We start from the raw sequence: 20,356 nt of genomic DNA on the forward strand, positions 1-20,356 counted from the left end.
CAGCAGGGAGGGGAGGGGGAGATGGAGCTGGCCTGGGGGCCTCGGAGGACTTCCCTGAGGAGGGACTTTTACTGGGCCTGGAAGGATGAGTAAGAGTTAGGGAACTGAGTGTGGAGGACGGAGGCAGTGAGAGGACAGCGGTGAGTCCTGAGGGATCAGCAGAGTCCTGCTGGTCAGCAGAGGGCGGCAGAGGTGACCTAGGGAGGAGTGACGGGCTGGGAAGGGGAATGAGGTCAGAAGGCTCCTCTGCTCACTGGCTGTGTGACTGTGGGCAGGTCACTGCACCTCAGTGCTCCAGTGAGCAGGGCCCTGGCCCACCGGGAAGCAACAGTGCCCACGCTGTCCCCATGCCCTGAGGTGGTCCAGGAATCCCCCCAGCGTGAGGTAGCAGTGGGCTGGGCTGGGCAAGTTCTAACGGGTACCTCCACCCCTCCCCACTCCCAGGACACGAGATTCGCTGAGCTGCTGGCCCTGGAGAGTGAAGGGGGGGTCCCAGCCCTAGTGGGCCCCAGTGCCTTCAAGATCCCCTTCCTCATTCGGCAGAAGATCATTACCAGCCTGGATCCACCCTGTAGCCGGGGTGCCGACTGGCGGACTCTGGCCCAGAAACTCCACCTGGACAGGTGGGTTGGAGTTGGGCAGGGAGGGGCTGTGAAGGCCACCTGCAGTCCAGCCTGGGTGGAGAGGATGGGGGGGCAGGTGGACAAGACACACTCTGGGGCCTGTGCCCCAGCCACCAGCAGCTGGGGCATCCCCTTGGCTGAGTGAGGGGAGGCCCTGTCCTTGGGTGGTCTAGGAGGGTAGAGGCAGCAGCCTGAGGGAAGCCAGGCCACTGACGGGCTCCCCTCCCTTCTGCAGCCATCTCAGCTTCTTTGCCTCCAAGCCCAGCCCCACAGCCATGATCCTCAACCTGTGGGAGGCACGGCACTTCCCCAACGGCAACCTCAGCCAGCTGGCTGCCGCAGTGGCCGGACTTGGCCAGCCAGATGCTGGCCTCTTCACAGTGTCAGAGGCCGAATGCTGAGGCCGGCGAGGCCCACAAGGCCTACACTCTCACCAGCTTTGGCACCCGCCAGGGACAGGCAGAAGCCACCACAGGGGAGAGCTGTGTGGACAGGCCCCCTCCTGGCAGACCCTGTCCCCTAACACTGGCCCTTCAAACCCTGCCCGCACTCCTTCCCCTCCATGGCCTGCCTGGCCGGGCTGGCACTGCCACCTGCTCCGACTCTGCCCAGGGCCCAGGGTGGACAGTGCCTGGAGCCCGGGCCGGGCCCGGCCCATCTGTGTGTGTGCATGTGCGTGTGATGTTACCTCTCCTCCTGCCCCAGCCAGGGGGCCGCATACACACGGGCACACATGCACACGATGGGCTCGGGACGTGGCCCCCGGAGCTCCTGCCTGAGCTGGACCTTATGCAAACATTTCTGTGCCTGCTGGGTAGGGGCACATCTGAGGGGCCTGGCCTGTGGGACTGAGGGCCACAGCTGAACAGGGGGCGGCCCCTGGACTCAGGCACGCAACTACCACACGGGCATGGGCCCCTGCACGTCCCGTGTGCTCCTGTCACACACATCCCCCCACACGTGCATCTCATGCTGTACACCTGGAGGCTGCTCACGTCTCTCACGCCCGGTGTCAGTCCACATCTGCCTCTCACATGCTGCCCTTCTCCCACCCACCCAGGGACACCCAACGGCTCCTCCCCAATCCCCCCTGCCCCCAGCCACGAGGAGCCCTGCCCGACGGGGCGTGTGAATATGCAACGGGAGTCCCAGGCTGGACAATGGCGAGTGTGCGTGCCGTGGCATGCCCGTTCCTGGGGCTGGCCGGTGCCCCCTTGCGGGGCTTGTCATGTGAAGCTTGTGCCCTGACTCTGTTTTAAGTGCATTCGTGCACTTACACTTGGCCTTATGTACACAGCCTTGCCCGGCCGCCAGGGCGCGTAGGGATTTTAGCGGACGTGAATGTAAATAAATTATATATATATATTGCTAACCCACGTGCTACTACTCTCGGGGAGAGCTAGGGGTCCAGGCCAGTGGCCATGGAGGGGTCATACATGGCTGTTTTGGAAGTCCTGGGTGTCTGGACCTGGCTGGGGGACAGATCGGGTCCCAGCCCTGGTCCAGCAAAGCTGGTTGCTGGAGACTTCTTCAGACACAGGTCATCTGGGCAAGGCGGCAGGCAACAGCGGTGACCAGGGCTGCACCTTTGCCGGACCCGTCCTCTGATTGCAAGAAGGTGACCACACAGCGAGGGGCCAGATCCCGCACTGTGGCTGCCACCAGGCTGGAGAAGCTGTGAGGGGGAGAGGCTGAGGTGAGGCCAGGTCAGCTGGGCCCCACCTGGCCATGCCTCCCTGCCCAGCCTGGCACCCAGACTCACTGAGGGTGCAACTTGTAGAGGGTTCCATCCACCCCCACGGACACAGTCAGCTCTTCCAGGCCCCGGTTCTCACGGATCTTCTCCACCACGGCAGCCACACCTGCCCCACAAAGCCGGGCGGCCCTCTGGGACACGGCCTGGCACACCTCCAGGACCATCAGGGCATCATCTGAGGTCAGGGACAGCCCCAGATCCTCCAGGATGGCTCGGACCTGCCTCAGGGCCAGGCTGTCACTGGGGACAGGAGGGAATAGAGCACAGAGAGGCAGGATCCTGCATGAGCGCCCCCCTCTCATGGCTTTTCCGTCCTCTGGGTGCACCTCCCTCCAACCAGCATTCCACCCAACGATAGAGTCCTTTGGGAGGTGGAAGGAGATAATGCAGGCCTCAGCACCTTTCAATCTCAGAGAGAAACTTGGTCTTGAAGATGTCCCTGGTCTGAAGGCGCTGGGTCTGCTGGCCCCGGAAGAGAACTCCAAGGCTGGTCAAATGCAAGAGGGTGTGGCGGACGATCTCCCCCAGGTACATGCCACTGATCATCTTCTCAAACCTGCATGAAAGTGTGTGTGCACACAGGGCAGGAGGCCCCAGCCCCGTGCCACCACCAGCCACCAGCCACATCACTAGTGCCAGCCACCACCAGTCACACCTGCCCAGCCCAACCCTCACCTCTGCTTGCCAGGGTTGATGGATGCCTGGTCCACACTTGCATCAAAACGGGTACTGAGCATGCTGAGAGAGCCATCGTCCCCAAAGGCACCCCACTCCATGTTGATGCACATGTGGCCTGAGTCCCCAGCCACACTTGGCACATCCCGGAGCTCCTCCATGTAGCAGGCATGGGTGCCAGTTCCTTCAGAGAGGCCAGATGGGGTGGAAGCCATTTACTGTTGCAGACAAGATCCCTCTGAGCCTTTCCCACCGAGATAGCAAAATCTGGGCTCATTTCCTACCTCTCCATCTCCCCATGCTCATTGGCCTGCCCAGGGCCTGGTTCTCCTTCCTTCCTTGCATCCCTTTTTCAGACCCTGCCACCATCAAGCCCCCCGGGACTCCACTACTTCCCCTACCAGCACCACCATCAGTGCACCTCCCATGCTACCCCAGGGTGCTCCCAAAATGCCCGTCATTCTCATCATTCCCCTGAGAGATGTGTGCCAGCAGGGGCTGTCACATGGGTGAGAGGCCCAAGCCTTCTTGGACTGGCCTTCCAGGGCTTTAGTCAAACAGCAGGTGCTGGGCCAGGAACCGGGGACATAAAAATGAGGCACAAGGAGCTCCACAGTGGCCAGAGGCTGGGCAATGAGCAGCCAACTCTGATACTTCCTGTGTGTGCCCAAATAGAAGTGCAAAGAAAAGCATCATGGAACGCCCAAGCACAGGTGAGTCTTCCTGCCTAGAAAGTCAGGAAAAGCTACAGAGAGGAAGTGAGATTTGGATTTGACCCTGAAGCCAAGAAGCTTAGACAGAAGGCATACCCTGGGTAAAGGCTTTTCTTTCTTCTCCCCAACACACGATCAGCTCTAAGCAGGTGTGTTGGACCCTGGAATTACTCCATCCAGTTGTTCATTCACACAGCAATCTGGGCCTGCCTCTCTCGAGCACCTCCCGGTGTCGGGCACTATGTTCAAGAAGCTCCCAGTCTCCTTCGAGGCTGCCACATAGCTCCTGCTCTAAGAAACGGATGTCCAAGGAGCTATGGGATCCCTCCTCCCCCATCTAGCCAAATTCCTTTTTTCAAGGCTTTCTCTTCAAGTCTCACTCATGTCAGGTCCCCTTCCTTTCTGATCTTGGCTTGTTGCCCTGGCATTTAGAGTCAGATTCAGCTCTCTATGATGGCCACGTGCTCTTCTGGATTCAACCCTCACTAAACAGTCAGTTCCGAGAAGGCAGATATTTTTCCCTTCTTTATGTGTCTTCCTGTCCCTTCATCCAGCCCCCAGCTGGCCACAGGAGAGGTGCTTAATAAAAACTTAGAATCTTGGGGACTGCCCTGGCGGTCCAGTGGTTAAGACTCCCCACTCCCAATGCAGGGGGCCCGGGTTCAATCCCTGATCAGGGAACTAGATCCTGCATGCCACAACTAAGATCCCTCATGCTGCAACTAAAAAGATCCCGCGTGCCACAACTAAAGATCCCACGTGCCACAGCTGAGACCCAGTGTAGCCAAATAAATAAATAAATATTAAAAATAATTTTAGGGGGCTTCCCTGGTGGCGCAGTGGTTCAGAGTCCGCCTGCCAATGCAGGGGACACGGGTTCGTGCCCCGGTCCGGGAGGATCCCACATGCCGCGGAGCGGCTGGGCCCGTGAGCCATGGCCGCTGAGCCTGCGCGTCCGGAGCCTGTGCTCTGCAACGGGAGAGGCCACAGCAGTGAGAGGCCCGCGTACCGCAAAAAAAAAAAAAAAAAAAAAAAAATAATAATAATAATAATAATAATAATTTTAAAAAAGACTTAGAATCTTGGACTATTCAAAGAACCATCTCAACTCATTCTCTGCACACACACACCCCATCACTGGGGTCCCACCCAATTCCAAATACTCTGTAGGCCGTGAGCCAGGCATAATGCTACACTTTGTCCCCTCCCATTTCATTCTCATAACCCCTTAAGACAGGCATTATTATTATCTCCACCTTAGAGATGAGGAAACTGAGGCTCTGGTGATTTGCCCAAGGTCATACCGGTGGAAGTGGCAGAGCTAGTATTTCCACCCAAATCTGTATGACTCGAAAGCTCACGTTCATTTAACAGATGGGCAAACTGAGGTTCAGAGAGCTTAAATGACTGTGAGTCGGTAGCTAAGCTGGGCTAGACACCGAAGCTCCAGACCCTCAGCCCAATATAGTGTTCCAGGGCCCCATTGAGTCAGGTAGGAATGAGGCCACATCCCCAAGGCAAGGGGAATGTCCAAATCAACAGGAGGCAGTAAATTAGCAACAGGCAGTAGGGGCACAAAAGAGCAGGGCCCTCCTCACCTACGATGAGGCCGACCTCGCAATGGGGGTCCTCGTAGCCACAGGACATCATGGTCCCCACCGTGTCATTGACAATGGCAACCACATTCAGTTCCACTGCCTGCACACAAAAGGATGCTGCTAGTTGCTGGGCAACGTGGTCGTCACAGCAACTAGCACTGGACCCAGAGGTCTCTACTACAGAGGGCCCCCCACATCAGGCAGCGGGAGACCCTTTGCTCCCTTCAAGGCCTGTTGCACCAAAGCACCCCTGCAGGCAGACTATTTACCTGTCTGCGCCCGATGGCTTCCCGCAGCAGACACACAACATCTTGGCCCTCACAGTCAGATGCATTGAAACCCTTTGTCCAGTTCAGGAGGATGCCCTGGGGTGGGACAAAGAGGAAGCAGGAAGCTAGAGTTCCCTTGGAAGCTCACTTTGCATCCCCAAAGCCTGCATCCCATCAGAATGCAGTATATGATTCCCTCCCCAGGGGGATTCTGTGCCTCCTCTGTCATACGATTAAGGGCCTTGCCTTCTGCCGCCTCCCAATTCCCCAGGAGGATTCCAGTGTCAAGAAACCTATTAATAACCATCCAACCTATGTCTTCTACTTTTAGCGCCAGAATGCTCAGATAAGATAGTTTGAGGTTCTGGCCATTTTAAGACATCTGCCCAGGGCTTCCCTGGTGGCGCAGTGGTTGAGAGTCCGCCTGCCAATGCAGGGGACGCGGGTTCGTGCCCCGGTCCGGGAAGATCCCACATGCCGTGGAGTGGCTGGGCCCGTGAGCCACGGCCGCTGAGCCTGCGTGTCCGGAGCCTGTGCTCCGCAACGGGAGAGGCCACAACAGTGAGAGGCCCGCGTACCGAAAAAAAAAAAAAAAAAAAAAGACATCTGCCCAGAAGGAATGGCCCTTTGTAATTGGGTTAGGAATGAACAGATCTGGTAAAATGAGTGCTGTGTGTGAGAAAGGGAAGGACAGAGAAGGCTCAGAGGTCCAAATGACAGCAGCATCTGCTCTTCCAGAAAGAGCTAGCAAGAGTCACTTGAAAGGAAGGAATTCTCAGAGTTGGGACGGAGCCGTGTCAATGGAAGATTCACATGCATGTTCCAGATACGAGAGTGAAGGATGAATGGAAAAGCCAGAAACCAAACACCTGGGCAGGACAGGAGGGGACAAGACAATTTACTGTGAGAAACTGACCTTAAATTGTGAACTTAGTAATGGGGGCCTAGCTGTTCTTTTCTTATTGTGCTTCCTCTGAGGGAGAGGGCAGGGGAACTATTCCACCCACCATTAGGAGAAAATGACTGCTCTGCCCAAAGTAGATGCGTGGAGAGCAGGTCTGGGAATCTTTGGGGCAGGAGATTTTAGACATATTAACTGACATTTCCCCCAGTAATATTTCCTCTTATTCCTTTCCCCATAAAACCACAAGATAGAGTGCTCACTGTCTCAAAAACAGAAACCAGAGAGAGTGAGAGTGAATGAGAGGGAGAGCCAGATCATGAGTAACAGCAAAGTTTCCCCACTCCCAAATGAGAGAAAGACCCCTGGTTTGGGGAAGGTGAGGTGGGCAGGAGTTAGAGCCAGGTTCTGGATGGCTTCCTGAGAAAGATGTCCTAGGCCCTCCACCCTGGGCATGCCCCTGTGCGGAAGGGGAGGACACAGAAGGAATTTGGATAATCTGAGAACAGAGGCAGCCTCTGCCCTCCTTCCCCATGGAGGGGAAGGTAAGGTATCAAGGGCGTTGTCAAGACCCAAGAGAGCAAGATGCAGAGTCCAAATGGCTGGGGCCTGGATGTTTCCCCCACGTCCCAGCTTGTCTGCACATTCTATACAGCAAAGGAGGGGCCCCTACCTGGATAAGGGGATCCCTGAATTGATTACCATGAAGTTTTCACTCCTGAAAAGAATGTGGGCTCAACATAGAAATTAAATTCTGTTAATAGGACCAGGTTTCCTGCATGCCTGATTTTGCACAGAGTCCCACCTGCTTCTCACACCTTACAAGGAATAATCAAAAGGTGCCAGGATAACTCAGGCTGGAGGGAGCCGGTGAGCAAAGGGACACTGCTGGCTGCATGATCCAGAGGAAAGCAGTGCACAGAGGCCCGCGTCTGAGAGGTCAGAGCGGGAGCAGAGGGCAGGCGAAAACCATAGGAAGACTGGCTGGAGAAGAGTAGGCAGAGCTTCCCAGAGATCACAGGTGTGGAAGAACCTGGTGGGCACCTTCAGGGCCAGCAAGCTCCTCATCACAGGAGCTTTTCAGCAGAAGTTGGGGGTATTGAGGAGGAGATTCCCGGGAGCTTGGATCAGAGGTCTGGGAAGAGCCGTCTCCATGGCAGGCCTTAGGTGTGTGCATGAAAAGTCTAGCATTCCTGATGAAGGATGCGGAGGTGTGTGCTGAGTGGGTGTTGTGTCTAGACCTGTGCCTGCCCCTCTGCCAACCCCAACCAGGCCCTGAGAAGGATACCAGCAAAGCCGGGAATAGGAGAGAGGGCAAAGAAACCATGCAACCACAAGCCCCTTTGAGAGACAGAACAAACAATCTGCTCCCTGTAGATACCCTCGGCATTACAACAGTGCTGTGGGTGAGACAGCCAGTGTGTCCTCCGGTCAGTCCCAACCTTGGCCTGCACTGCTCCCAAGTGCCTAGACCTAATGCTGGCTCCACTCTCCTGCCCACTGGCAGCCCCCAGGGGTAACCATGTCCTTCTCCATCCCACGCCTTTTCATGGCCCTGGATTCCAGGCCATTTCACCGCATCCCATCCACCTGGGCACATCACATCTGGGGAAACTGAGGCTAGGTGCAGGCCCAGCCCTGCAGGGCCTCCACCCAGCCCTCTCCCTAGCCCAGGAAGCCCTCTCCAGGCCTCCTGTCCACTCCAAGAAGAGTATGTTGGTGGAAAGCCCCTGAGGATGGCTTCCCGCAGCCCTCCCTCCCTCACCTGGTCCAGGCCGAGCTGCCTACACGGGAAGGAGAAGGTGAAACCCAGGGGGAGGCTCTGTCCACTCAGGCCCTGCTTCTGCTGGAAGTCCACGATGCAGTCCACAATGTGGTCAAAGAGCTGAGGGGTGGAGCAAGTCAGGGAGCAGGCTATTTGGCCCTTCCCCGCCCCCTGACATCAGCTCCAGGTTGTGGGTACCTGCTGCCCAGAGCCCTGGGCCACGCACTCCGGGATGGAATAGACCTGGCTGGTGATTTGCACACCTCCAGTGGCCACACGTACCAGGAGGACCCGGAAGTTGGTGCCCCCCAGGTCCAGGGCCAGGAAGTCCCCACGTTCTGTGGGGCAGAGACCCTCAGTGCCAGGTCAAAGCTGGAAGCTCCAGCCCCACACATGCTGTGACCCCCAGGAGCCCATGTCCCAGCCCCACATTCAGGCCAAGTCCTTACCACTGCCATCAGGCGTGGCCCGGACGTAAGTGGGCAGCATGCGGAGGGAGGATGCTTCCCCTTGGAGTCCCTTGGCCATGGCCTCTCGCATCTGTGCCTGCACTGCTGCCAGCTGCTCACGGGTCAGCCGGAATGGTGCCAGGGTCTCCTCCAGCAGGCACCGGTGGGCAGCCAGGCGGGCAGCCACAGCGGTCACCATTGCCACACCCTGGCCACCCCCGTCCATAGACGGTACGAAGGAGACATCACATTCGGGGGCCAGGAGCATCACTGTCTCCTGCAGAATGCTGAGGAACCTACACAGACGCACATCAGGTGCACCCTGGCTTGGCACCTGGCCCTGACCCCCAGGGCTTGCGGAAGCCCCAGGCTCCCTCACTTCAAATCAGTTCAATTCTAAACCCATTTATGCACCAACCATACGCCCAGTGCCCCCAGTGACACCCTCCCTTGCACAACCAAGAGAAGCCTTTTTCTCTCCTCTGACCTCTTCTGGCCTCCCCAGCCCCTGTCTGTCTTCACTTTGCTTGGGTGCCATCCATACCCATCGGCTTGCACCAGTGGCACCAGAGTGCCCTCTGGGTGTGTATCACAAACACACACTTGTTCCTGCTACCTGCTAACACAGGATCATCTGTATCCCCAATACCTGGGGTGTCGCTCAAACACTCGGCCTCCAGTGGCCACGGCGATCTGAAGTGTCTGCTGCTCCCGGCTGTGCTGGAGACGGGAGAGGACGGCAGCCAGGGCAGCTGCACAGAGCTGGGCAGCCCGCGTGCACACAGCCGCGCATACGTGCTGCACGAACGCGGCATCTGAGGCCCTTGGGTTCAGGCCCAAGTCCTGCAGGATAGCGTGCACACGGGCTGCCCCAGCAGAGGGACTGGCGGGGACAGGGTGCTACTTTGGGGCTGAAGTAGCCCCAAAGCTCCCTGCCCCCACCAAAGCTCCATGGCTACCTCAGGGAAAGAGCATCCTCCCCATTCCCAAGTCAAGAACCCCTCTGTCGCAGCCCACTCGCCTCCCGCACTCACTCCTCCATCTCAGCCACATGTTCCAGGAGGATGCCGCCTTGCCTTAGCAGGGCAGGGGAGGTGTAGCCGCCAAAGAGGACCCCGCACCGGGCCAGGTGAGCCAGCACCAGCCGCACCAGCTCACCCAGGTACAGGCCCCCAATCATCTTCTCAAACCTACAGGCAGGAAGGGTGGCTGGAGAGAGCCTTTCCTAAGCCCTCAGCCCACCTGGCCCCACCTCCAAGAACTCCCAAAGAGGGGTCATTTTCTTTGCGGTCCCTGCTGAAGGGTCCAGAAGCAAATGGCCTCCTAGGAAACAGTGGGTATTTACCCAGACCCCACTGCCCGCTCTGGCTTAGATTAGGTTCATGGGGGCTCCTGGAGGGTGGAAGGACTCAAGGAGGGTAGGAGACTCTTTGCTTGGCTACTCCCAACCCCCAACCCCTGCCAGGGCTGGTCAGAGTCAGGAATAAGGGAGGGCCAAGAGTTAAAAACTCTTCGTTCTAGAATCCATTCCTTCTTTGAGCCTAGCCAGGGCCCCCCAGGATGCAACCTGGAGAGCCTAGGAGCAAACGAGAGGGAGGGGCCTAAGGGCTGGAGTACAGGGACAACAGAGCGGGAGGGGAACAAAGCAGTGATGGGGCTAGAGCAGAAGGTTAGGCCACCTCTGGGCACCCAGATTCAGGGACTCGTGGTCCAGGGTGCGGTCGAAGATGGTCAGCACTGGCCCCAGGGCCCCATCATCACTGAAGGAGCCCCACTCGACGCTGATGCAGACTCGGCCCCGGTCCTCGTCTAGCACTGCCACATGCCGTGCCTCTTCCATGTAACACGCATTGGTGCCAGTGTCTGGCAGGGACACCCCATCAGGGCCTGTCCACCAGGCCTCCAGGCCCTCCATCCACCATCACAAATGCCCGTGGCTCACCTACAACCAGTCCAACTTCACATGGCCCAACCCCTGGCTCGCAGCCCATCATGGTGCCCACTGTGTCATTCACCACGGCAACTACATCGATGCTGTAGGTCTGGACAACAGAGAGGACAGAGGTCAGGGAACCTGGGGGATGGGCAGGGCTGGGGCCCTGGCTTTGATGGAGACACACAGAGTCCCTGAAATGCGTGTCCGCATGCCCCACACATTTGCGTCACGTATGCTCTAGGCCTTCCCACTCTAGAGAGGATTTTCCTCCCATCCCACCCCTGCCCCTTGGCTCCTCTGTCCCCAGCTCAGGCCCTGGAGGTCTCAAGGGCTCTCAGCCATCACTTCCAGAACACCAGTGCTCCCCACAGGACCAGGACAAGGGTGAGCAAACATGTCACCTTGAAGGCTGTGCTGTAGACACCTCGCTTGCTCACCCAGGTCCTGGCCTGGCTCCCCAAGCCTGCTCCTCTCAGCCCTGACTTCCAGCTACTCACACAGCACCGTGGTGGTTAGTCCACACAGATCCAGAGTGGCCTTTCTCAGGCATCCAGACTTTTGAATATGCCCTTCTCTGAAATTCGACCTTCCTCCCCAGCCCCAGCTTATGCACCTGGCAAACTCCTCCTTCAAGTCTCTGCTCAAGTCGTAGTACACCCTTCCCTGTGCTCCCACAGTCATCGGAAGCACATTCTCAACAGGGACAATCTTTTATTGGAATGCTTTCCCCACTAGACTTGTGAGGTCCCTGAGGACAAGGGCAAGTCTTTTCATCTTTGTTTCCCCCTACAGTCCTGAACGTTTATTTGACCTTTCCTAGCTTCAGTCTCCTTACCTATAAAATGAGAATGGTAGCAGCATTTACCTGAAGGTTACATGGATAAAGGGTATAAACAGGAAAGGAAAGTAGGCCCTCCCAGAAGCACAGGCACAGCCTACATGTGCTGGGCCCAGGCCCAGGCCACATGGGCATCCCTCCCTGCTACCCTGCCTCTACTCACTCCTTGCCTCTGGATGGCGTCTCGTAGCAACTGGACCACATCCTGGCCTTCCACACCACTGCACCTAAAACCTTTGGTCCAGGAAATGAGGGTGCTCTGGAGGCAGAAAATTCAGGTCAATCCTCCAACGACCTTCATGGGGCTGCAGCCCCTCCACCCACTGTCCCTGTAGCCACTCACCTTGTCCAACCCTGTCTGGTGACAAGGGAAGGAGAAGCTGAACCCAAGCTGCAGACCCTGATTGCCCACGGGGAGCACATCCAGGAACTCAGATAGGCAGCGGGCGGCAAAGTCAAAGAGCTGTGGGGGGGGGGGGGCTTAGCTCTGCCCACTGGAGCCCCAGCTGCCCCCGGGCCCAGAGCCTGTGCAGTGAGTGCTCACCTGCTGACCAGGACCCAGCATCACCTCTTGGGGGATCACAAACTCCTGGCTTCGGGGCTCCATCTTGTGCCCCTCAATGCCCATCAGGGTCACCCACAGAACACGCAGTGAGGCCCCTGTGGCTCCCAGCTCCAGCACCACGAAGTCTCCTTGCTCTGTGGGAAAGCAGGTCACAGAAAGGCACGCAGCTGGTGAGACCAAGCCCTCTTCTTCCCAGAAACATTCCCAAGGCCTGTGAAGTCTCATCAAGGGACCTTAGAGATGGGGACCTTAGAGAGGGAGAAAGGGGTAAGGAACTCCCCCCTCCCCCAGATCAGAACCCTCTTACCAGTCCTGGCCACCCATGTTAGTCTATACCACCCACCAGTGCCATGTGGGGTAGACCCCACATATGTGGGCAGCATCCGGACAGCAGGGGCAGGGCTGGCCTGCCCCTTAAGGGCCTGCTCCATGGAGTCCAGGAGGCTGGTTTGGATCTGCCGCAGCTGTGCCCCTGTCACCTTGAACTGCTGCAGGCATTCCTGTACCTGAGGAGAAACAGGCCGACATCTGGGCAGGAGCCCTGTTGGCCTAGCGAAATTCCCCCACTCCAACCAGGACAGAGGCCAGCCTGGCCCAGTTCATACCTCCCTTCCCTAGCCCAGACCAGCACCCCTCCCTCAGCTTCCCCAGGGGCTGGCCTGAGCCCTGCTTGAGCCCACTGTGAGCCTTGCTGAGCTCCCCAGCACCTGCCCAGCCCCACTCCTCGCCTCTTCACACACTATGGATTTCTTGCTGCTCACAGCCTACATCTGCTCCTGCACCCTCAGAAAGCTCCTTTCTGGTGGGAAGACCCACCCATTTCCTCCTGCTCCATTCCCTTGTGGATCCTTTCAGCTCCCTCCAACTCCCTCTACTTCTTTGAATTCAGGGCTGGCAAGACCTCTCCCCTGTCACCCCACCAGTGATTTCGTCTGGTTCCCCAGGACCCAGAGCCGAGCTGCTCAGTGAATTGTTGTTAGATGAGCAAATGAATGAACAAATATGTGGATGAACTTCAGGTTCAAGGGCTTCCCTCTTCCGATACACTCCACTCTGGAGCCCGAGCAAGCCCAGCCAGGAGAGTTTGGGGGCCACACCGTGGAGGACAGTCCTCCCACAGTCGGCCATCCTTCACACAGACATTGACTGAGCCCCTAATATGTACCCAGCACTATTCTAAGCACCATACACTGCACAGCCAGCTGAGTCTGTCCTTGTGGAACTCAATTCCAGTGTAGGGGGCAGAAAATAAGCACAGAAACATGTAACATGGTTCTGATAGTACTGGTAGAAAAGAAAGGCAGAAATAGAAGTTCAGGAGTGACCAGGGAAGGAAGAGGTATTTTTGGATATTGGTCAGGGAAGGTCTCCCTGGGGAGGTGACCTAAATGAAGGAAGGGAATGAGCCATTTGAAGATATGGGGGAAAAGCACAAAGGGTTTTTCTTCAGAGCAAGGGGATGGATTTTGGGGAAGGCTGGCCAGGCGCAGATCAGAGTGAAGGGAGTGGCGGGCAGACAGGGAAAGCAGAGGATGGGACACCAGGTTCTTTTCCAGCAGAAGCTTGAGTTAGGGGAGCTTAAGAAAAGCTCCAGTATCTCACTTCTCTGTGGAAACCTCCCTGGGACAACCCTCTGACCTGTCCTTCAAAGAGGCCTCAGCAGCCTTCCTGGGTTTGTCAGAAGGTCCCAGCCCCCGACTCCATTCTCCCAGGCTTAGCCTTTCCCAGGTCCCCACTGCCTGTCTCATAGGAATTCCATTCCTATGACCCGCTACCCCACACTGGGCCCATATCTGTAAAGTACCACTCAGGCACCTGGATAAGGAGGCAGGGAGGAGAGGCTGCCAACTGAGGGAGATGGGGGCAACTCAGTCCCACCCCTGCTTTAAGAAGAGAATGGGAAACAGATCCCTAAGGAGGCAAATGATCCTAACTGGAGTCCACATGTTCAGTTCCATATTCACATTACTGCTTCCAGTAGCCATGCATGCTAGGAGGAGCTATTCCTGAGTCACAAATGAGGAAACTGAGGCTCAGAGAGGTATAGTCATCTGCCTAATCCAAGCAGCTATTAAAGGGCAGAGTGGGACTTGAACCCAGATCTGACTGCAGAGATGTTTCCACATAAATGTGAAGCCTTAGAAAAACTAATAAAAACACCTGAAAAGAACCCAAAGCTGATGAAGTTTGCAGCAAAGAAACCCCCACAGGACGTGGGATGGAAAACTTACATCTGAGTCCTTGCCCTGCCACTTCCTGGCTATGTGGCCCTGGGCAAGTTAAACTCTCTGACATGGTAAGACTTAACAAGAGAATAACAATACTCAAAAGCATCCAGGAGCCATGTCTTGTTCATGGCTGTATCTCAGGGCCACAAGGAGTGGCTGGCTCTCAGGATTTGTTGACTAAGTGGTTGTGGTGGCATAAGAAAGGGGATAATGTATGTGAAAGTGTAAAGTGCTGTTCAGATGTGAGGGGTGTTTTATTATTGCTTAATGACAACAGCAGAGTTATGGAGAAGTCAATGGCTTGGGTAGATCGCTATTTTTCTTCCTTTTCCTCCCGGCTGCAGTGAGAGGTGCAAGAGTAGTGACTATGAGATGGCAGAAGCCTCAAGAAACACAAGAGGACTTCCCTGGCTGATGCTGGTGGGTGCACAGCAGCCAGGAGAAGCTACTGGAGTCTCCCCTCAACCTCCCCCAAGAAGAGTGGGGAGAGACCTCAGCCAGGAGAGTGAGGAGCAAAGCATTAGAGAGAGGGTGGATTCAATGCGGCCTCAATGCTGGATCCTTTGACCAACTTGCTGTGTCAGTCAGTCAGGGCCCACCTCATCTCTCTGAGCAGGTTTTCTCCTCTGTCAAGCAGGAACAAAAATAGCACCCACTTCTCAGCGTTGTCTTGAGGACTGAGAAGACAGTAGATGTGAAGGGGTGAGACAGTGGCTGGCCTATAGAACATGGGTTCCCTTTCCTCAGAGCACAAGGTAAAACCAGCCTGGGGAGCCTGACTGCATGTCCCCTCTGGTGACAAAAAGAGTCCTGGCAGAAGGCACCAGGAAGGGACTCAGATGGGATTGGGCTCCAACCACACATGGTTCTTAGGTCATCATGGGAAGGGGAGCTGAGGTTGAAGCCTGCAGTGCTGAGTGGGGGCCCAAGGCCACAGGAAATTTGGCATCCATGAGAAGTTCCCCCAAAGCTGAAGAGAATTGTCTTTAAACTGCAGGTGTGTGCAATAGAGCCAGCAGGGTGGGTGTGGGACCAGCGCCAGAGTCTCTAGAGAGTGGCATAAAGTGAAAGAGGTGATGGTGGCAGGCCCTAGAGCAAGCCCTGGCAGGGCAGACACCACGGCACAGTCATTGCACCCTTCTGTGGCCCAGCTAGGGATCGTGCACAGAAGAAATGTTTACAGGGTCTGGGGAAGACGTTAGACAAGGGTAAAGTGGGAGCATGAAATGCAGTGAGGGGTGACACCCCTCTAGTTTGGGCAACAAGCCAAATCAAGCAGGTTTCAGAATGGGCTGGAAAGCTAAAGAAACTGCAGGGAACGATTCAAGAACCCTTTCATGGATGCCTCCTCTGTGCAGGTCCTGTATCTCCATTAGCTCACTTAATCCTCCAGGGGTGGGAGGATTAGACTTTATTTTCCTCCATTTCACTGTTGACGAAACAGAGACGAAGAGATGTGAATTGACTTACCCAAGTGTTTCCTGCTAGAGGGTGTGGTAGGCAAGGGCTTCTAAATCTTGGTCAAGATGACAGAAAAAAGAGAAACTCACTCTGAGCTAACCTGAGGCACAATAACCTTGCTGCATAACCTCCAAGTTGAGTTCAGCACTGAAATCCTCTCTGTGTGCCTGACTTCAGTGGCCACATTGAGGGGTGAAAGATGTGCAGGAATGACTTGAGAAGTGGGAAAAGGAAGGGCTTTAAGAACACAGCTTTCTATAAGAAAAACGCTGGAGGGTCCTTTCTAGATTTTGGAGATGAAACACCTCTCAGCTCAAGCTCCTGCCATGCCTTAAACTCAAGGTACGTTGCCTCTCTAAGCCCCCTTCCTCGGCTGTAAAATGAGGAGATAACCCCCACCTTGCAGTGGTGTGGAGCCTTGAAGGAGAAAGCTACTAGATCAGATATGAAAGGCTCAGTAAACAGGAAAGGGCTGCATGGGTGTAAGCCAGTGACCGCATGGCATCTTCTGCTGCTCCTGCTCTTGACAGCCTTGAATAGGCACGAGACAGGAACCCAGCCCTTAACTTACCAGCTCAGAGCTGTTTGAGGGGCAGGGCAAGCCTTCTTGGGGGCAGCTGGGGGCTCCTTCCCATTGCTGCAACCCTAGAGACCCAATGGAGTCCATGTGGTTCCACGGTGGGGGGTGACCTCCTATGGGAGAAAAGGGTTCCCGGGTGAACCACGTACTCCACAGGTTGTGATGAACCTCGGAGGCTGTGATGCAGACCCTTAACTTTCTTCCTTCTGAAGGCGACCAGGAAGGAAGATGTGGGCAGAGCTCAGAATCTCTGACCATCAAAATCCTTTAGTAAACAACCAGAAAGCCCTCATTTTCCAGAGCATGTACAACAAAAGAGCACTGGGAAGGCTGATTTCTAATCCCAATGCCATTCATTCATTCTGTCATTCATTCACATTTATCAGTCCCTAATGCCTAATGTGCCACATGCTAGGGTACAGACGAAGCAGACCTAGGCCACACCCTCAGGGACCTCACAGCTTTACCAATAATCACAGTATGACTGACACAGGCAGTGACAGAGATGGACTTGCTGCTGTACTTGGGAGTTCAGGGATGTGCTAAAGGTTTGGAGCAAAGGGTGTGAGGTAAGGAGGGGCCAAAGACCTGCTGGAGAAGCAAGCAGGCTGGCTTGGCACCTTCATGCCAAGTTAAGGTGTGTAAACTTCATGCTGAAGAGAGAAGTGGACAGGGGTGGATCTGTGCTTCAGAAAGGGGTTCCACTAATGCCATGACTTTGGGCAAATCATTTATGATTCCTTTGCATTTCAGTTTCTTCATCTGTAAAAAAACAGGAGAAGATAATACCTACCTTCACAAGGTTGTCATCAGAATTAAATAGAGTATCGCTTCTCGGCCTTTTGGCTAAGATCAAGTGCAGAATTAAATAGAGTAACAACAGGGAAAATGCTTTGGGAACTGTAATGTGCAACATAAATGTCAGGGTGGGTTTTGGAAGGTGGGGTGATGCTGAGCTGAAAGAGCCCTGTGCTCATAGTTGAGGATGCAGCTCCTCACAAAGCAGCCACACCAGGTCTCTCCATCTCAAGGCCTACTTTATTTTCATCTACATATAAATAAAATGGGGACCAGGAAGTTTCCAAAGGAGCCTTCAATGATTCAGGTGCCCTGCAGGGGTGGAAGAAAAGGGAAATGCAGTGGAGGGCCCAAGATGGGCAGAAGGCATCTGGCTACTCAATTATTCCACCTCTCCTCCTTTAACAGCAGAACTTCAGGAAAGTTATCTTCCCACCTCTGCAACCCCTCCCCACCTGCCACTCCCCTCATGTCCATGAATTTGCCCTCCCCATGGTCACCTATGATCTCCTGACTGCCCAATACCAGCCTTTTCCTCAGTCCCCATGCTTTCACCCTCTCTCAGGCATGCAAAGCCATGAGAATTCTCTTCACTTCAAAATTCTCTTCTCCCTTGGCTGCGACAGTCAGTCTTCCCTGGGCCTGCTTCGCGAGTCTCTCATAGTCTTCAATAACTCCTTCGCTCCTCTCCTCTTACACAATGGGGCTCCCAAGTTTCTGGCCATAGTCTTCTCCACACTCCCTCTTCATCTCACTCATCCCCAAGGTTTGATTAAAACCTGTGTGAAGGTTCCCAAATCTACCCGTCCTGAGCCAAATCCCAATTCCAATGGTCTGTTAGCATCTCTGGATGCTAGAGAAGCCTCCTCAAACTCAATGGTCAAAGCCACATTCATTTCTTCCTTCACTTTTCCCCACGAAATTCTTCTCGTCCTTCACCTTGGCTGGAGGCATTCATGTTGCTGCTATACATCCCTGACCCTCACTTCCTCTACGCAGTAAGTTCTCAGGCTGAAAGAGCTGAGAGCGGAAAGAGCTCCCGTGTGTCTCCACCTCCCAGTTCCCACAGCCACTGTCCTAGACCTTCCACCCATCTGATTATTCCAACAGCCTCCTAATCGATATTCGTGCTCCCATGTGTCCATCTCGTCACCTTACCCACACCAAACATGTTACCAGAGTGATTGTGCAAAAATAGATTTTATCATGTCATTCCCCACAATGTGAAGTAAGCCGTCACACTGTGATGGCTTCTACTGCAGAAAAAAAAAAGTCCCAAACGCTCTGTGACTTTGCAACCCCCTCACACTGTCCTCAACCCAAGCTTCCTCTCTTGCTACTCCCCTTCATATTCCAGCCACATTGACTATGAGCTTCATCCTGTCTCCTGCTGTCCAGCCTTCGTTCACGGCCTTCCCTGGAATTGCTGAGTCATCTTTGCTTCTTCAATGCCCAGCACAGGGTTTGGCATAGGTAGGTGCTAGTACAGCTTTGAAAAATTGAGAGGTGGGGAGTTCTTATTCAGAGAACCAAGAAATCAGTTTCCAAAAAATCTCCCCAAAGTCACATATACCTACACTCAGTGTCTGTCACATCTGTCAAACATATGTTCCATATATGTTAGAGGTCCGTTTTGAGGATAAAATGGGGTAACTGAGGCAATTACCTTTGGGAAGGGCTTAGGGCTACACACATGGTGAGATTTCACTCTCCTTTCGAGGCCCAGCTAGCTCAATCACTCATTCATTCACTCCCTTATTCATTTCTTCTTTTATTCAACATTTATTCAGCACTTCTACATACCAGAGACTGTGAAGCTTCCCCCAAGTAACCCCAGTATTTACACTCCCAGTGAATGTATTCATTTCTGTCTCTTCCAGCTGAGAGTTCCTGTGGGGAGGGACATGTCTCCCATTATCACTAGATCCCCAGAACCCAGCCCAGGGTTTACACGTTTGAATAACTGTGGGCCTCTTGGCTTAATTCAGCTGAATTAGCTAAATAGAACGAGCCTTCCTTCTGAAAGGTATCCCAGGACCTCTGCCAAGGATAGGAACCACTAGCGAGGACCAACCAGCTTAGCCTTTCCAGCCTCCACTCATCCAGGATGGACTAAGCAGGAGAGATGAGGGTAAGGAAGGTGCTAGAGCTGAGGCAGGCAGGAATTAGAGGGAATCTTACCTGGGAGAAGCAGCAGTTGGTCACTCTCCTCAGACCTGGGCTCTTCTCTCTCAGTATGAGATGTCCCACTGAACTGCTTTGTACTCAAAAGTGAAACTCACGAGTAATCTGATTTATAATGTCACCAAGCCCCACCCTCTCACTAGACACCAGCTAACTCAGGGAGGTGCACTTCCCTCTGAGTCTGCCCTAAGAGGAGGCCAGATTAGGCAGGGCCATGGTGCAAACTTAAGCAAGATCGCCACAGGAAGTTGGGAGTCCTGAAGTGGGTCAAGGAGCCTGGGATATCCCCTCTGCAATGCTGGGAGCTCCATCCATTTTACAAACACTGAGTCCACAGTGGTTCACCCCTGGAAAGGAGCTAGAAGAGCATAGCCTGGGAAATATGTAGTCCAATGGACAATTTTCCAAAATGTGTAACGACTTACTAAATGAACAAGAGGCGATGTGGGAGCACAAGAGGAAGAGGCTAACTCTGCCCCAGAGTGGGCAGAAGTTGAGGAAGCTGAGCCCTGAAGGAAGAGTGGCAGTATGTCCTTGCATGTACAAAACTGGAGCACAAGGCACCTTCATGGAATTGGGGTGCAGCTCCAAGGACCTCAAGAGGATACATGAAGGTGAGGACACATGGTGGGAGAGGAGGCAGCCAGGCTGTGGAGTTCAGCCTTTAGTCTACAGGCCAAGGAGGAAGAGTAGGTTCACACCATGGGGCTTCTCTACTAGAAGGGGAAGAGGAATCTCAGCTGCAGTGGGGCTGTTGGCCACCAAGCTGGTTTCCCTGAACTAGTCTTCTTGAATGTACAGAAAGTTGGGGTAACACTGTGCCCACTGCTGTGGTCTAAATACTTTTGCTCCCCTCCCACCTAATTCTTATGTTGAAAACCTAATGCCCAAGATGACAGTATTAAGAAGTGGGGTCTTTGGGAGGTGATTAGGTCATAAGGGTGGAGCCCTAATGAATGGGATTAGTACCCTCATCAGAGGCCCCAGATGGCTCCCTTGCCTCTTCTGCCATGTGAG

At 54.7% G+C, this 20,356-nt stretch overlaps 2 protein-coding genes across 2 annotated transcripts in view; one reads left to right on the forward strand and one right to left on the reverse strand.

The window, feature by feature from the left end:
* Positions 1-1,024, forward strand: part of UNC5A (unc-5 netrin receptor A) — a 62,619-nt gene extending 61,595 nt beyond the window's left edge. Inside the window, exons 14-15 of the mRNA XM_060092453.1 lie at positions 445-623; positions 859-1,024. Of these exons, the coding sequence (XP_059948436.1) occupies positions 445-623; positions 859-1,024 (345 nt within the window). The remainder of the gene's footprint in view (positions 1-444; positions 624-858) is intronic.
* A 1,029-nt stretch (positions 1,025-2,053) lies between these two features.
* HK3 (hexokinase 3) lies at positions 2,054-19,408 on the reverse strand. The gene is made up of 19 exons (XM_060092455.1): positions 19,337-19,408; positions 16,349-16,470; positions 12,432-12,594; positions 12,068-12,222; positions 11,867-11,986; positions 11,687-11,782; positions 10,692-10,791; positions 10,429-10,612; positions 9,784-9,939; positions 9,399-9,632; positions 8,750-9,045; positions 8,499-8,638; positions 8,301-8,420; positions 5,635-5,730; positions 5,366-5,465; positions 3,055-3,238; positions 2,780-2,935; positions 2,386-2,619; positions 2,054-2,298 (listed from the first exon to the last, which is right to left on the reverse strand). The coding sequence occupies exons 2-19, from the start codon at positions 16,442-16,444 to the stop codon at positions 2,154-2,156; spliced, it is 2,775 nt and encodes a 924-aa protein (XP_059948438.1). The 5' UTR covers positions 16,445-16,470; positions 19,337-19,408; the 3' UTR covers positions 2,054-2,153.
* Positions 19,409-20,356: the final 948 nt, after the last annotated feature.

The sequence above is a fragment of the Mesoplodon densirostris genome, chromosome 3 (assembly GCF_025265405.1).
Source record: "Mesoplodon densirostris isolate mMesDen1 chromosome 3, mMesDen1 primary haplotype, whole genome shotgun sequence".
NCBI lineage: Eukaryota > Metazoa > Chordata > Mammalia > Artiodactyla > Ziphiidae > Mesoplodon > Mesoplodon densirostris.

What these genes read in the sequence shown, in the direction of transcription:
- HK3 (XM_060092455.1), bottom strand. Translation starts at nt 16,444, where the DNA reads ATGGACTCCATTGGGTCTCTAGGGTTGCAGCAATGGGAAGGAGCCCCC. An exon ending in CCCAGGGCTCTGGGCAGCAG is followed by an intron (nt 8,421 to 8,498) that starts GTACCCACAACC and finishes TCCACCCCTCAG; the next exon opens with CTCTTTGACCACATTGTGGA. An exon ending in CGAGGTCGGCCTCATCGTAG is followed by an intron (nt 3,239 to 5,365) that starts GTGAGGAGGGCC and finishes GCCTCTCTGAAG; the next exon opens with GAACTGGCACCCATGCCTGC.